The sequence below is a fragment of the Nannospalax galili genome, unplaced genomic scaffold, assembly GCF_000622305.1.
Source record: "Nannospalax galili isolate Female #2095 unplaced genomic scaffold, S.galili_v1.0 scaffold371, whole genome shotgun sequence".
NCBI lineage: Eukaryota > Metazoa > Chordata > Mammalia > Rodentia > Spalacidae > Nannospalax > Nannospalax galili.
The window spans coordinates 1,071,311-1,086,642 of record NW_008331606.1 but is presented as its reverse complement, the minus strand read 5'-3'; the positions used below and the strand labels follow the sequence as shown (position 1 = coordinate 1,086,642).

Below are 15,332 nucleotides of genomic sequence, written 5' to 3'. Positions count from 1 at the left end.
TTTTTTTTCTGAGTCTGTGTTACTTCACTTAGTATAACAGTTTCTAGTTGCATTCATTTACCTGCAAATTTCATTATTTCATCTTTCTTTACTGCTGAGTAGAACTCCACTGTGTAAATGTACCAATGCTGGGCATGGTGGTACACACCTTTAGTCCTATCACTCTAATTTTTTAAAGACAGGGTCTCCCCATAGCCCCAGCTGGTGTGGAACTCACTATATAGACCAGACTGACATTGATCTCACAGAGACCCTCTTGTACCTGCCTCTCAAGTGCTGGTACCATCATTCCCGGCAGGAACTCTAATTTTTAATGTATTTATTTTGGTAATGCTGAGGGTTGAACCCAGGGCCTCATGAAGGTTAGGCAAGTGCTCTCTCACTCAACTATATCCCCAAACCTACATTTTGCTTCTTGTGATATTGGGTTGTGCTATACACAGCCTGGTTGGCCTCAAACTTTAAACCTCCTGTCTTAGCCTTCTAAGTGCTTGTATGATGGGTATGTCATTATGTCTGGCTCCCAAGTTTTTTTTTTTTTTTTTTTTTGGTCTTTTTGAGACTGGGTCTCCCTGTAGCCCCAGCTGGCCTGGAATTCACTATGTAGACCAGGCAGGCCTTGAACTCACAGAGATCCACCCACCACTGCCGCCCAAATGCTGGGACTACAGGCATGTGCCACCACACCTGACAATGGCTCCCAAGTCTTAAAACCATAGTCACCATTACAAATGATATATGCATATATTCTTGGTATTAATTAACAATGAATAAGAACAGGTATTCTCACATATATTTTGCCTAGTAATTTACTTTATGGAAGGGTATATGTTTTAATTTTCTGAGCCTTTAAAAATATGGCCTTTGCTGGGTGTGGTGGCGCATGCCTTTAATCCCAGCAGAGGCAGGCAGATCTATGTGAGTTCAAGGCCAGATATATATATATATCCATAAAATCAGCCTATTTCCTGATAGTTCAAATTTAACTCTACTCATTTTTTAACTTTGGCTCCAGTTCCTTGGTTTCCACTTAATTTTGTATCTATGAAATGAATAAACCACGAACCAGTTATTTCATATATCAACTAAAAGCCCCATTTATTGCTTGACTGACACTGTCATAGGATGACTAAAATAATCAGGCCAACCATGCCATGGTCCACCCTGACAAGGCACAAAGACAGCCCTAGGCAACAGCCAGTTTCAACCCTCATGCACATATTATGTGTGGTTTTCTTCAATCGCTACATACATCATGGTCAGTATTAAACTTATAAATATCTGGACAAACGCATAAACACACATCATCACATGTTACACAGTGCTATTGATTTAGCTATAAACCTATTCTACTGAATGGTAAAGGTGCATGTTCTTCCATTTTTAGTATTTGCAGCAGTGATCGATCACAGGCTACAAAGTGATTTATATTACAATGTTGTAATCGCCCTTCAATTCAATTCAATTTACCAACATTTATCGATTGCAGCTACATTCCAGGCACTTATGTGAGGTGCTGGGACTACACAATTAATTAAGATAGATCCTGTCTTCATAGAGCTCAGACCAGAGAGATACACACACTACCAACAGCATAGCATGAATGGGTTAAATGTTATTCTATAGAGGTAAGCACACTGAAAAGAGCCATTAATTCTGATTAGGCGGTAGGTGAGTTAGATGGGGAAGAAGTAACTTTTGGAATTAGGCTTTGAGGCTTAAGCATAATGCTTTCAGGACAGCGAAGAAATCCAAATAGATGAACATAAGCAAAATCATAGTTGTCAGGAAATGAATGATACGCAAGAGAACAGTGAGCTGCCCAGCACAGCTGAAACACAGGTGCTTTGCTTCTGTTCCCTAAGTGGAGGGCCTTTGATGGATTTTGTTTTCAAAATTCATTCATTCATTCATTCACTCATTCATTCATTGTGTGTTTTAGCACACATGCCAGAGTTTATCTATCTACCTACCTACCTGTCTGTCTGTCTATCTATCCATCCATCCATTTATTAATTCATTTCGTACGTGCTTGAGTGCACATGCCACAGGGTGCATATGAAGATCAGAGGACAATTTGTAGTTGATTTTTTTCTTTCATCATGTGGATCCCAGGAATCAAGCTTAGATTTCCAGGCTTGGCACAAAGCACCCTTACTGAGCCATCTTCTTGGCCCATGAAGGATTTTAAGTAGTTTTGTATTTCTGAATGAAGAGTCTGATGATTGTATAGGAAATGTGTGCAAAGCTGTTCATAAAAGGCAATGAGGGCCTTGACGGAGACAGCAAAAATGAACATGAAAAGAGGGATTTAGAACCATAACAGAATATATAAGACTTAGTGTGCTGCTTGTGTTGGGGAGGACAGTGAAGTACATGAATAGGAATCAGATGACCAAGGTCCTCAGCCTAAGTGACCAGAGTAGGGAGTTGGGCTGTTGACTGAATAAGGGAAGTGATAAAGGCTTGGTAATCTAGAAATGTGATGCTCAGTTTGGACTGTGCAAAGTGCATACGGGAGATCCCAGGTGATGACTGTTTGTCACACAGGCTATAAGACTAGAACTTGGAAGAGACTAAGTGTGACAGCCAACTCATGGAGTTTACAGAGCAAGAATTAAAAGGCCTGTGAAAGTTGGAGAAATAAGGGAGGAGGGTTTCTTAAGAATGTGGTATATAGCTGGGCATGGTGGCACACACCTTTACTCCCAGTACTAGGGAGGCAGAGGCAGGCGGATCTCTGTGAGTTTGAGGTTAGCCTAGTCTACATAGTGAGTTCCAGGCCAGCTGGGGCTAAAAAGAATGTGGTATATAGCCGGACATGGTGGCGTGCACCTTTAGTCCCAGCACTCGAGGCAGAGGCAGGGTATGCGGGTCTCTGTGAGTTTGAGGCCAGCCTGGTCTACAGTGAATTCCAGGCCAGCTAGGGCTACAAAAAAAAACCCTGTCTCAAAATAAGAATGTGGTATGTCAACATTGTTGTTAGGTTGAAGATTTGAGGCATTGGGAAATGGCAATTGGAGGCCCATTATTAATGCACTTTGAGAAAAGCTACAGCAGGACAAGGGGAGACAGTAGAAATGGCAGCAGAGACTGGCTCTTCCCAAAGCACCATTCCTCATTAGATAATAAAGAGATTGACTTGATTTGTGTAAAAGCTTAAAAAAACAGTTTAGTGGGGTTGGCTCAGCGGTTGAGAGCACTGACTGCTCTTGCAGAGGACCTAGGTTCGATTCCCAGCACCCACATGGCAGCTAACAACCATTTGTAACTCCAGTTCTAGGGGATTTGATGCCTTCTTCTGACCTCCGAGGGCATTGCAGGACACGGTGCACTTACATACATGCAGGCATAACATTCATACACATAAAAAAAAAGGTCTAGCTTTGCCACCTTTTCCATCCCTTGCTTTATGTTTTAGGTGGAAACAGGGTGTTGCTAAAATGCCCAGGGTGGTCTTGAGCCTTCAATTCTCCTGCCTCAGACTTCCTAACAGATAGGATTACAGGCCTGCACCATCATGCCTGGCCCTATCTCCCTTGAATCTGAGATTCTCTAGCTTTAGCTTTCCAAGCACATGGATCACAGGAATGTTCCACTAAGGGTGGCTCTTTTTTAAGAGATGGGGGTCTCATACTGACTATAGTTCAAGCTGGCCTTGAACTCAAAGGCAATTCTCTCAGTCTCCTGAGTCCTAGGATTACAGGTATAAACTACCACATCCAGCCTGCCACTTAAACTTTTTATAAAATCAGACTGTTTCATGATTTAGAATAGGTCCAACAAATATCTTCATTTTCTGTTCATAGCTTTGAAAATTCTGTTATAGGAGCAAGGTATAGTGGAACCTTCCTGCAATCCCAAGACTCTAGGAGGCTGAAGCAAGAAATCTTGAATCCAAGGTCAGCCTGAGCAAGATCCTGCTTCAGAACAAAACGAAACAAAACAGCTAGTGTGCATGGTGAATTTCCAATCTGTAGTAGGGGTACATAGCATTTTCTTATAATGAAAACTCTCTCTGAGTACATAGTGAGACAAAGAGTCTTTAAAAATTTTTGTTATTTTATCTTACATATATGAGTGTATTGCTTGCATATATGTAAGTACGCCCATGCCCTGCAATGCCTGTGGAGGTCAGAAGAGGGTGTCAGATCCCCTGGAACTGGAGCTACGGACTATTGTTAGCCACCATGTGGGTGCTGAGAATCAAACCTGGGTCCTCTGGAAGAGCAGTCAACGCTCTTAACTGCTCTCCAGTCCTGAGACAAAGGTTTAAAGGGGAGCACTTTGGGAAATGTAGGTGCCAACTGAGGATGTAGTGAAGGAGACAGGGGTAGCACTTTGCAATTTACAAATGCTTTCTCCTCCTTTATTTCATTTAACTCTTCGCAGCCTGAGTTAATGGCAATTCTAGGAAGCTGGACCTGAACTAAAGTGTAGACTGTTTTGATTCTCCATCTCTAGAAATTCTAATATATTACAGTCCTTGGTACTTTGTACCGATCAATTGCAAGGAGAACACTGGAAGTTGCTAACCACACCCTTTATTACTGTGCAACACTAGCATAATTTCTTGAAAATCAATCTTGGAATGAATGGCAGTGTATACTCAAAGCATAGCATTAGGGCCCCACTCCAACATGAAGAGGCTGTGCCATTCTGAGTGTAACCCCCTTCACCAACTTGCCACTTTCCTGCTGTCTCTAAGGCAGTGCTATCACTTGGAAAAAGACAGGTGCAGAACACTGTGTAGTAGCACACCACTGCTTTCTCCATTAAAAAACAGCAAGTAAAGGGCTGGAGAGATGGCTCAGCGGTTAAGAGCACTGACTGCACAGGTGCCTGGGCCCCTTCTCATACAAAACTACAGCAATGTTGTCAGCATGCACAAGACCCATGCAAACTTAGGGAGACAAAAACCCAGCACAGAACTGTGGAAATGAGCAGCAAGCCCCAATCTTGGTCAAAGAATTATTGGCAGCTGATTACGGCTGGTGAGGAAGAGCTGATTTTCTTGAAGGGGAGGAGAGACTCTAGCTAGATAGGCTGACTAAACCCTGGTGGATCAACTTGCACTGAGGGACATCTCGGGACATTAACTTTACATAATAGGCTTTAAGACAAATGACAGAATGTATGAACTCCAGTTGGGGGCGGTGTCCATGGATGGTGCCAAAGAGGATTTTATGTATGAAATATACAAAAATTCAATAATTTTTTTTTAAAAAAGAGTACTGACTGCTCTGGCAGAGGATCTGGGTTTGATTCCCAGCACCCACATGGTGGCTAACAACTGTCCTTAACTCCAGTTCCAGGTAATCCAATGCCCTCTTCTGACCTTTGTGGGCATTGCACAAGATGGGTACACTCATACACATGCAGGCAATATATTCATACACATAAAATAAAAATAATAAATAAAAAACAAGTAAAAACCATCTATATACAAATAAAACTCTAAATCAACAATAAACAAACTTATTTCTGGGTAGATACGGGAGTAAATGGAGCAGAAGGGGGATGGAGGGGGCAACACTTGTCACTATGTATCTTCTATACTTTTAATTTTTGAATTCTACAAATTGTATTACCTCTTCATTATTTTCCTAACAACTCCCTTCATCCTGAAGCCATACTTTACACCTGATCTCTTTTTCATGCGGAAGAGAAGCATCCTAGAAAGAGAATGGTAGTGACTTCAAAAACATCATCAGAAAAGAGAGCTTCATTCCTTAACAAGTGACTATGTGCTTAGCTTAATTTTTAGCTATGGTGGCAAGTGATGTTAATTTTGATGAACTTTAATTAGCTCAACTTCTCAACATAAATGATACTATCATTTCTGTATTTTTAGAAAGCACAGAGGAGCATAGATAGGACTCTTATATATCCGTTCATGGTTTAGGTTCTTTGACTATTTTTCTTTTTTGAGACAGGGTCTTCCTGTAGCTCCAGCTGGCCTGGAAAGTGCCATGTAGACCAGGCTGGCCTGGAATTCACAGAGCTCCACCTGCCTCTGTCTCCCAAGTGCTGGGACTAAGTGCATGCACCACCATGCCTGGCTTGACTATTTTTCTTTAAGACAGGTCACTCCAGTAGAGACTCCATACCAATGGCGTACAGAAAAATAGGCTGGCTGCTCTGAAGCAGTTGTTCATATAGTAAAAAATGGAGACTTTAGGGATCAATTTGAATTTTGTTACAAGCATAACTGCTATCCCTCCTCATCCCCATCATTTGCTATCAGCATCATTTCATCTACAAAATGATTTCAACACCATTGAAGTGGGAAGAATACCCCATGAAAGAAGAGCTGGCAACATTATACCTGCCCAACTTGAGAGAGGAGATGGGAAGAAAGGGGAGGGGAGAGAAGAGGAGGGGTCAATGTTTGGGAAACTTGGCTTTAAAATATTCCCCAGAGCCTTCAACTCAGTCATGAGTTACTTGCTGAAGTTCTAGTCTTTAAATAATAACATACTATATTTTCATAGGATTTCACTATATGGCTGTTGTGGCTGGCCTAGAACTCACTATGTTGACCAGGTTGGCCTCAATTTCACAGAGATCTGCCTACCTTTGTCTCCTGAGTGCTAGGATTAAAGGCATGTGCCATCATGCCCTGCTAAGTGTTTTTTTTTAAACTAAGGGATAAGAGGGCTGGGGTTCTAAGTCAGCAGTGGAGTGCTTGCCTAGCATATGCTAGGCAATGGGCTCAATCTTTAGCACCACAACACAAGAAAACTAAGGGCTACAGTCAGACTTTTTTTTTTTTGAGATAGGATCTCATGCAGTCCAGGACAGCCTCAAACTTCATATATAGCTGATTCTGGCCTTGAACTCCTGATCCTCCTGCTCTCATTTCCCAAATGCTGGGATCATAAACATGTGCCACCATGTCCAGCTCTTTGTAGTTAGAGGTTTAGCACTAAAATTTAAGAACCAGCCATGTTGTGAATACAATAAGCAGAAGAAAAATGACTATAGAGCTATTGTGTGGCTTTTCTCCCTGTCTGCCCACTAAATTAAAATGACTTTAGCTTGCATTCAGGCTTGAACTGTTCATTCAAGTAGGTTGGAGGTTGTAAAATCTTTAAGGTGTCCAACCTCTCCTTTCAAGGTTTGGTTTGATTTTATTGTACTCACCTTCCAGTCACCAAACACATGTTCAATGGGAGCAAAGGCTGATGGCTCCCTCTCCATGGGGAAAACCATCTGCTCTGCTTGCCGGTTCTTCTCCACAACAGGATCCCATTTGGAGAGGGTTTGTAAGGTTTTATTGAATGCTACTTCTCTGTGGATCTAAAGCAGGCAAAGAACACGACAGGGAAGAGCCATGAAATGACACAATGAACTCAAAGGAATAAGAAGAAATTATGAGGCAATATTTCTTTCTTTCTTTTTTTTTTTTAAAGACAAGTCTTCCTATAGCCCCAGCTGGCCTGGAGCTCACTGTTTAGAACAGGGTGGCCTTGAACTCAGAGAGATCCACCTGCCTCTGCCTCTGCCTCCCAAGTGCTGGGATTAAAGGCGTGTGCCACCACGACCAGTGAGGCAATGTTCGTTCGAAAAAGAACCAGAACCCTAGAGGTGGATTCTTGTTTACTTCTCAAAACTTCAACTGCTCCTATCTTTTTATTTTTCCTTCTCAATTCAAGTTCTTCCCTTTAATGTAGCACTTTCTAGAAAGCTTACCTGTTTGACTTCTTCTTTGTTAAGGGGTAATTCTAGAGTCTTTTTTGATTTCACTCTATTCAGTTGCTTTTTCACAACAACCAGTGAAGATGAAGGTTTATCGGGTCCAAGCAGATCGGAAAGGACCAATTTTTCTCCTGATCCTGTGGAAAGGCCAAATTTTCTGGTCAGATTCAGAAGTGAGACAGAAATCTCAATATAATTTAGGGAGTGAGCTCAGTAGAATATTTCATAGGCTGCAGCTGTGCAGGGAAGCAGGAATGATTCTCTTACTTCAATCCTTTATCTCTAGTTATAGTGACACCACCAATCTTGAACATTACATTTTCAAATGTGTTGGGGGTGTAGATGAGGAGAAAAATATTCAAAAAGGCAGTTATTTCTTTTTCTCCTGAACTTTTATGTCTTGCTCAAAGATCTTCAGTGCAGTTTCATTATACCTAGAATCTCACCAGACTCAAGGACATAACCCTATGGGATTTGGTCCTCACCTGCCTCTCTAATATCATTCTCCTGTATTCTACTTATACAAGCCTGCTTCTAAGTTTTCCCAACACACTGCTTTCTACCAGCTGTTCCCTTGACTAGAATGCTTTCTCCCATCTTTGCATGGTTGACTTTCCTTGTCCTTTGATATTGTCTCTTTTACAGATATTTTATGACCAATCTAAAGTATTAACTTAGTCACTTGATTGCATCATCTCGTTTTTTGTTGTTGCTTCGTTTTTAAGACAGAGTCTCATGTAGAAGAGGACAGCCTCGAACTTGATGTGTAGCTAAGGATGGCTTTAATTCTTGATCTTCTTGTCTCTGTCTCCTAAGTGCTAGGATTATAGGCATTGACCACCATGCCCAGCTGCACCATCCTATTTTTTCCCTTGGTCTTTTTGAAACAGGGTTTTTCTGTAGCCCCAGTCGGCCTGGAACTTGCTATGTAGACCAGGCTGGCCTCAGATTGCAGAAATGCCCCTGCCTCCCAATTGCTGGGATTAAAGGTGTGTGCTACCACACTTGGCTTCCGTTTTTTAAAAAATATTTATTTATTTTATGTGTATGCATGTGTTGCCTTCATGTATGTAAGTGAACTTATGTTGTGTAATGCCTGCAGACATCAGAGGAGGGTGTCAGATTCCCTGAAACTTGAGTTACTAATGGTTGTTAGCCACTATGTGGGTACTGGGAACTGAAACTTGGGACCTATGCAAGGGCAATCAGGGTTCTTAACAGCTAAGTGATCCCTCCAGCCCCTGAATCATCCATCCTGTTTTAATTTTTACTGTTCTTTCACCTTCTGTACTAGAATACAGGACCCATGTGATCATGCCTTACTCTTCATTGTAACCTTAGTAGCTAGAATATCACTTACTACTGACAGAGCTACACTGGTTGAAGCACAATAAATACCAGTGGAATCAAGAAGCTTAGAATACTGTTACTTGCCCTGAGACGTTCCATTGGTGAGAACTACAAGCATAAAACTCATGCAAGAGGGGCTAGAGAGAAGGTTCAACAGTTAAAAGCACTGGCTGCTCTCGCAGAGGACCCAGGTTCGATTCCTAGCACCTACATGGCAGCTAACAACTGTCCATAACTCCAGTTCCAGGGGGATCCGATGCCCTCTTCTGGCTTCCATGGGCATTGCAAGACATGATGCACTTACATGAAGCAATACACTCATACATAAAATAACAAATAAGGGCCAGGCATGGTGGTGCATGCCTTTAACCCCAGCAACTGGGAGGCAGAGTCACGCAGATCTCTGAGGTCAAGGCCAGCCTGGTCTATATATCGAGTTCCAGGCCAGCTGGGGCTACAGGGAGACCTGGTCTCAAAAAGACTGATAAATAAAATATTAAAAAAAAGAAAACTCGTACAAGTGGCCTACATTTTGAATATGGTGAAAAAGTTTGATATTTAGACACAGTAACTCCACCAGTCACTGGATTTTTTTAAATGAAAGATTTTATTTAAAAATCAAAAGTGCTAAAGGTCACATGAAGAGGAAGGTATGGTCAAAATCATTCTAGATGTTTTTTGAGACAAGGTCTCATTATGTCGCCCTGACTGGGCTGGAACTCACTATGTAGACTACGTTGGCCTCAGACTCACCTATACCTGTTTTTGCCTCTTGAGTGCTGAGACTAAAGGTACATGCCACCATGCTTAGAGATCACATATCTTTTTTTTTGTCTTTTTGAGACAGGGCCTCCCTGTAGCCCCAGCTGGCCTGGAACTATGTAGACCAGGCTGGCCTTGAACTCACAGAGATCCACCTGCCTCTGCCTCCCTTAATGAGCCACCACGCCTGGCTGAGATCATGTATCTTTTAACAGGAGTGTGATATTGTTATTTTACCCTCCACTTCCAACTTAAGGAATAGAAACCAGTTCTCGGGGTGGCAGGGATGTGGAATAAAACTTAAGATACCAGCACGTTTTTTGCCTCTCCAAGACTCAAAATGCATCCAACCAAATTGCATTCTTTAGGTATTAATTTCCTGGACAGAGAGGCAAGGAGGGTAAAACAATGCCTAACAAGTCCCCACAGCCCGGTCATGTGAGATCTGTTGCTATGTTCCCTCTCTGCCCAGACTTGAGAGTCTCTGCTTTGTCCTCTTACCCTGTGACATGCTGTTGTGGGGAGAACCAGAGTTAAGCTGCTGATGTCTGGGAAGCCAGACATGAAAAACCAACTTCCAGTGGATCAAAGAGCACAACATACAACCTGAAGCTCTGAACTACTAGAGGAAAAGGTCACTGCTGCTCCCAGCCTCAAGCAGCCATGGAGGGAAACGTCCTTCTGTAATGCATGCTGCACTACAGGCTCTAACGAGTGGTGAAACTCCTGCAAACGAGTGACTGTTGCTTTGCCACAGTAGCCCAATGCTTAGCCGTAGACAAACATCTACATCACCCACTTCAAGGCACAGGGAATTGGATAGCAGTTTCCTCCAAATTAAAATCTTCCCTCCAGGAGGGGTAAACAAGCTTCACATGCCTGAGAAAGTTGAAACTTGCAAGATTCTCCAAGGCCCTCCCCAGCTTTTTAGAAGCAGGCAACTGCTGTGGGAGGAGACTGACTAGCTCAGGTGCAGAGAGATTTTCTTAGACTTGTCTAGCTGCTGGCAAGTCCTTCAGAGAGCTCCAGGGATGCCGCTTTCCCAACTTCTTACCCATGTTCGGATGTTGGGCTTTTCGGTGATGGTATGGTAACCCCTTACCCATACTCCTGATAGTAAGCACAATATAAACCCATTGGTTCACTAAAAACAAACCATCAAGATCTAACAAGTTCCCCCAAAGAAAACAAGGCCAAGGAACGCTGTCCTGGTGAAAACTCTTGTATATATAACTTGACTGTCTCAAATTCCAGCTGAGTATCTGCCTGTCCAAAGTCAATGACAGAACTGAACTACAAATGAACTTGTGGATATGAAAAGCTATACAAATATAGCTTAGCCACTTAGCTAAGCTAGCAAGAGGAAGCTACTTTCACTCACGTCACTTTTATGCAGTAAGTACCTCACTGAACCTCACAGGAGATACTGATCTTACCTTTCAACTGGCACCCTTCTTAATCCATTCTCACAAGTAACCATTTATGGTATGCTACATCAGTCACACAACTTTCACGCCTTGATACACTGTTAAACTTACCTTCTGAACTGACATTAAACTCTGATACATTCAGACTAGCCTCAGATCTCTCAGGCAATTTCCACCTGAAATTAGGAAAAATAATAAACTAGAAATGGATACATTTAGATGAAGAGATAAACACCTTTTTAAAAATTTATTTATTTATACATACATAGTATCCCTGTAGTCCCAGCTGGCCTGGAACTTGCTTTGTAGATCAGGCTGGTCTCCATCTCACAGAGATCCCCCTGCCCCTGCCTCCTAAGTGCTGGGATTAAAGGTGTGTGCCACCATGCCTGGCTTTATTATTTTTTTTAAGGTACTACAATCCAAGGTCTCATATATGTCAGACAAGTGCTCTATCCTTAAGTATAATACTTCTCTCTTCAAAGGCAACTTTTGTTACTTTTTTTTCCCTTTCCCTATCGGTCACTTTTGTTACGAAGTAACTGATCCAACTGTTCCTAACCTAGACTTGGTAGACTAATATACCCAGTCTTTCTGAGACAGGGTCTCCCTGTAGCCCCAGCTGGTCTGGAACTCACTGTGTAGACCAGGCTGGCCTTGAACTCACAGAGATCCGCCTGCCTCTGCCTCCCAAGTGCTGGGATTAAAGGCGTGTGCCACCACGCCTGGCTTACCATATCTTTTTGTGTAGACTCAGTCCCTCAAAAGCAACATAGTACAAGGTAGGCATAATGGAAAAGATGCTGAAGTTGGATTGGAGCACACATGAACTGGAATCCAGTATCTGCTACTTAGGAGCTAGGTGACCATGGAGATAATTGAATTAACTTCTCTAACAGGGATGTGTGCTCAATGCTTCACAAGATTGTAGGTATGAATTAAATAAGGATTGCAATGTGTGAAGATCTAATACAAGGACAGCAATAAGGATAATAGCTAAAAATAATCATATAGTACCTAGTATGCTAGGCACATGTGCTAGGATCTTTACATGAGGCACTCAATAATTGTTAGTAAAAGTTACATAGAAACAGCCAGTTATAGGGCCAGCAAGATGCCTCAGCAGGTAAACACAGTTTACCAAACCCAACTATCTGAGTTCTACCCCTGGAATCCACATGGTGGAAGAAGTGACACTTACAAGCTGTCCTTTGATCTCCACAAGCACACAGTGGCATGTGTATACCCCCCTTCTTACACATAAATTTTAAAAATACTGAAAAAAGTGTCACCTATTTTTTCCATTAAGGGAACTGATTGCTTCCAGAAGTTTTTGATGCTTTCTCTCCCCATCACTGTCCCCCTAGAAAGAGAAAACGAAAAAAAAAAAATCACTGGAACAATAGGAGGAAGAAAAAGACAACTTGGAAGCAGGCCCAGGTAAAATCTCTGCTTCTTCTGGCTGGTAGAGAACTGGGGAATCAGATGAGGTATCGTATGTAGACACTCTTAACTCAAGTTGAAGGAACACTTTCAGAATTCAAAGTCCATCTTTATAAAGAACATAGATCCTCAATAACTTGGAAGCTAATGTCATGGCTCTGCCCTAACTTATTTTGGGAAAAGGACCTAAAATAGCCTACTCTGGCCTCAAACTTGAGGTCCTCCTGCCTCATCCTCCTGAGTGCTAGGATTACAAGTCTGGACCACCATGCCTGGATTTTCTTTGCTATTACAATAAGTACTCTGTTGGCACCCAAGGGTTAGAGTTTCAGCTGCCCCCCATATGTGTGTGTATACACATATGTGTATTTTACTCAAATAATAAACAGCTTCTAAAGAAATCTAGACTTAGGAAATCATATAACAAGGACCACGGGCTTTGGTCTTATAAACTATATTTAAACTTCAAAATAGTAATTCTAATTCACATAGGCTTCCAATTCCCATGGCACTTAATACAGTTCTGGAAGAAATCCTTGCCAATCCTTGACTTTCCAAGAATGTGTTGTTGACCCTAATTTTGAGGTCAGTTCATCAGTTGTCACCCACCTCATCTTCACTGGCACTCAAAGGGTAGTTGTTTGACAAATCCACTAGTTCTTCCTGATGGCTCAAAGCCAGAAGGCTGTTTAAAAAAGGCAACAAAGAAACATTATCATTTGAAATAACGTTTCTTCTACTAAAACAACATGTCAATTTTGAGTAGCCTTACCCCTAGGAAGAAGTACAAAAAAGCAACAGGACTGTAGAGATGGCTCAGTGGTTAAAAGCACTGGTTGCTCTCGCAGAGGACCAGGGTTTGAATCCCAGCACCCACAAGGTGACCAACAGCCATTGGTAACTCCAGTTCCAGGGGAATACAATGCCCTTTCCTCAGCTCCGTGAGCATTACCCAACAGGGGCACACTTACATACATGCAACACATGCAACTTACATACATGCAACACATGCAACTTACATACATGCAAGCAACACATATTCATACACATAAAAATAAGAGTAATAAATATTTAAAAAAAAGCAAAAGTATGATGCTTTCAGAAATTTGTGAAGGTATTACATTTAGACCCAAGTCATGTATCACCTCCAAGCTAAGCCGTAATGGCTGACAGCATAGAAAATGGCAAGCAGAAGACATAACAGTTTTTAGTGATTAGCATTGCAATTCCCACTGACGATGCTGGACCCTGAATCAAGGAAGTTTTGCGATTGATATTTCTATGTATTCTATTAATATTTCTATGCATCCTCCACCTGTTAGGTGCAGCCTATTAAAAAATGTGATCTTGATCATTTGTTCCCATAACTAGGGATATACAAGATTGACTGAAACTAATCAAGTAACTCATTTTTCCCTGGGGCTTGCTCCACAAAGTAGGTGCTTAACTAAGGAGGCTGGTACCCAGAAAGAAATTAAGAGTGAACCACTTAACAGTGCATCTCAGGTATTTACAAGACAAACATCCCAAAATGGACTACAGTGAGTTTTTCTATCGGGGAGAGGGACACATGAAACATTAGAGGGGTGGAAATGTTGTGGATGACTCCACACAACTCCTGCACTGCCAGGGTCGAGCATGGAAGAGGCAGAAAAAAAAGGGGGGGAATCACGTGACAAAGAAAGTGAAACGCATTTCGCCAAGGGACAATCATCAGAATTAACACCGATGTAACTAAAATGCTGAGAAGCAGAAGTAAAATCAAATTAAATTAAAGGGGCTTTAAAGGATGAATCTCAGGTACTGGAACTACTGGCAGGGTCTTAGGAGGCGAGCTACAGCTGTTTGTTAGAAGGCGGCTTCCACGTCCCCAAATCCGGGAAACTCAGCGCCCCCCCAACCCTGAATTCCCTTTCCCTTTTACTCCTTACTCTTCCGCAGCCTTGGTCACCTTCATTGCCGCAGCCTACTATCCCTGACACATGGGTCAAGAGCGGAAGCTGAAAAGAGAACAAGTTCCTGGCCGGTCGCAAAGCAATTTCTGTTTCCGCCAATCCCGAGCAACAAGGCGCGTCATTTCCTTTCGGAGAGAGGCTTGTGAGAAACTAGAATCGAGGGCGGAAAACTGAGAAGCTGGAGATGAATGGCCAGTCTGTGGGCGGGACCTTGCTTGCCCCACCCTCCTCGTAGCTCTCTAGCACGCCCGCGGTGGTCCTCCAGCCCCCAGGTTGCCTTGCGGGCCAAAATGGGCGAGGGTGAAGGCTACGCTGCTGTTGCTGTCAGGGATGGAACCTGAGCCCCCGTTTCTGCAGCAACTAAAAAGCAAAGCCTCCAGCGCCAGTCCCTTTGGGACAGTGTCACACAAAGTCATCACTGACCAGCCCAAGGCCGTGTTGAACTCGTGCATAATGGCCAGCACTGTGGTACAGGGACCTAGGTGACCAGACCAAGAACATGCCAAGTTTCCTCCCATCTTAAGGAACAAACCCTTTTGATCCCATGCCCCTTATAATTGCAGTTTCACTGCCCCTCTACCTATATAACAAAATGCCATTTTGTGGTGACACACGTCTTTAATTCCAGGCAGAGACAGGCAGATCTCTGTGAGTTTGAGGCTAGCCTGGTCCACATAACCAATTGCCGGCCAGC

The 15,332-nt window shown here is 42.6% G+C and overlaps 1 protein-coding gene across 2 annotated transcripts in view; it reads right to left on the bottom strand.

Moving 5' to 3' along the window:
- Utp14a (UTP14A small subunit processome component) overlaps positions 1 to 14,763 on the bottom strand; it is a 31,974-nt gene extending 17,211 nt beyond the window's left edge. For both annotated transcript variants that reach the window (XM_008826713.3, XM_008826714.3), the window contains exons 1-6: positions 14,615 to 14,763; positions 13,293 to 13,368; positions 12,533 to 12,603; positions 11,352 to 11,416; positions 7,696 to 7,838; positions 7,147 to 7,302 (exon numbers count right to left, since the gene is read on the bottom strand). In XM_008826713.3, the coding sequence (XP_008824935.1) occupies positions 7,147 to 7,302; positions 7,696 to 7,838; positions 11,352 to 11,416; positions 12,533 to 12,603; positions 13,293 to 13,368; positions 14,615 to 14,640 (537 nt within the window). In that variant the 5' untranslated portion in view covers positions 14,641 to 14,763. The remainder of the gene's footprint in view (positions 1 to 7,146; positions 7,303 to 7,695; positions 7,839 to 11,351; positions 11,417 to 12,532; positions 12,604 to 13,292; positions 13,369 to 14,614) is intronic.
- Between the last annotated feature and the right edge of the window lie 569 nt (positions 14,764 to 15,332).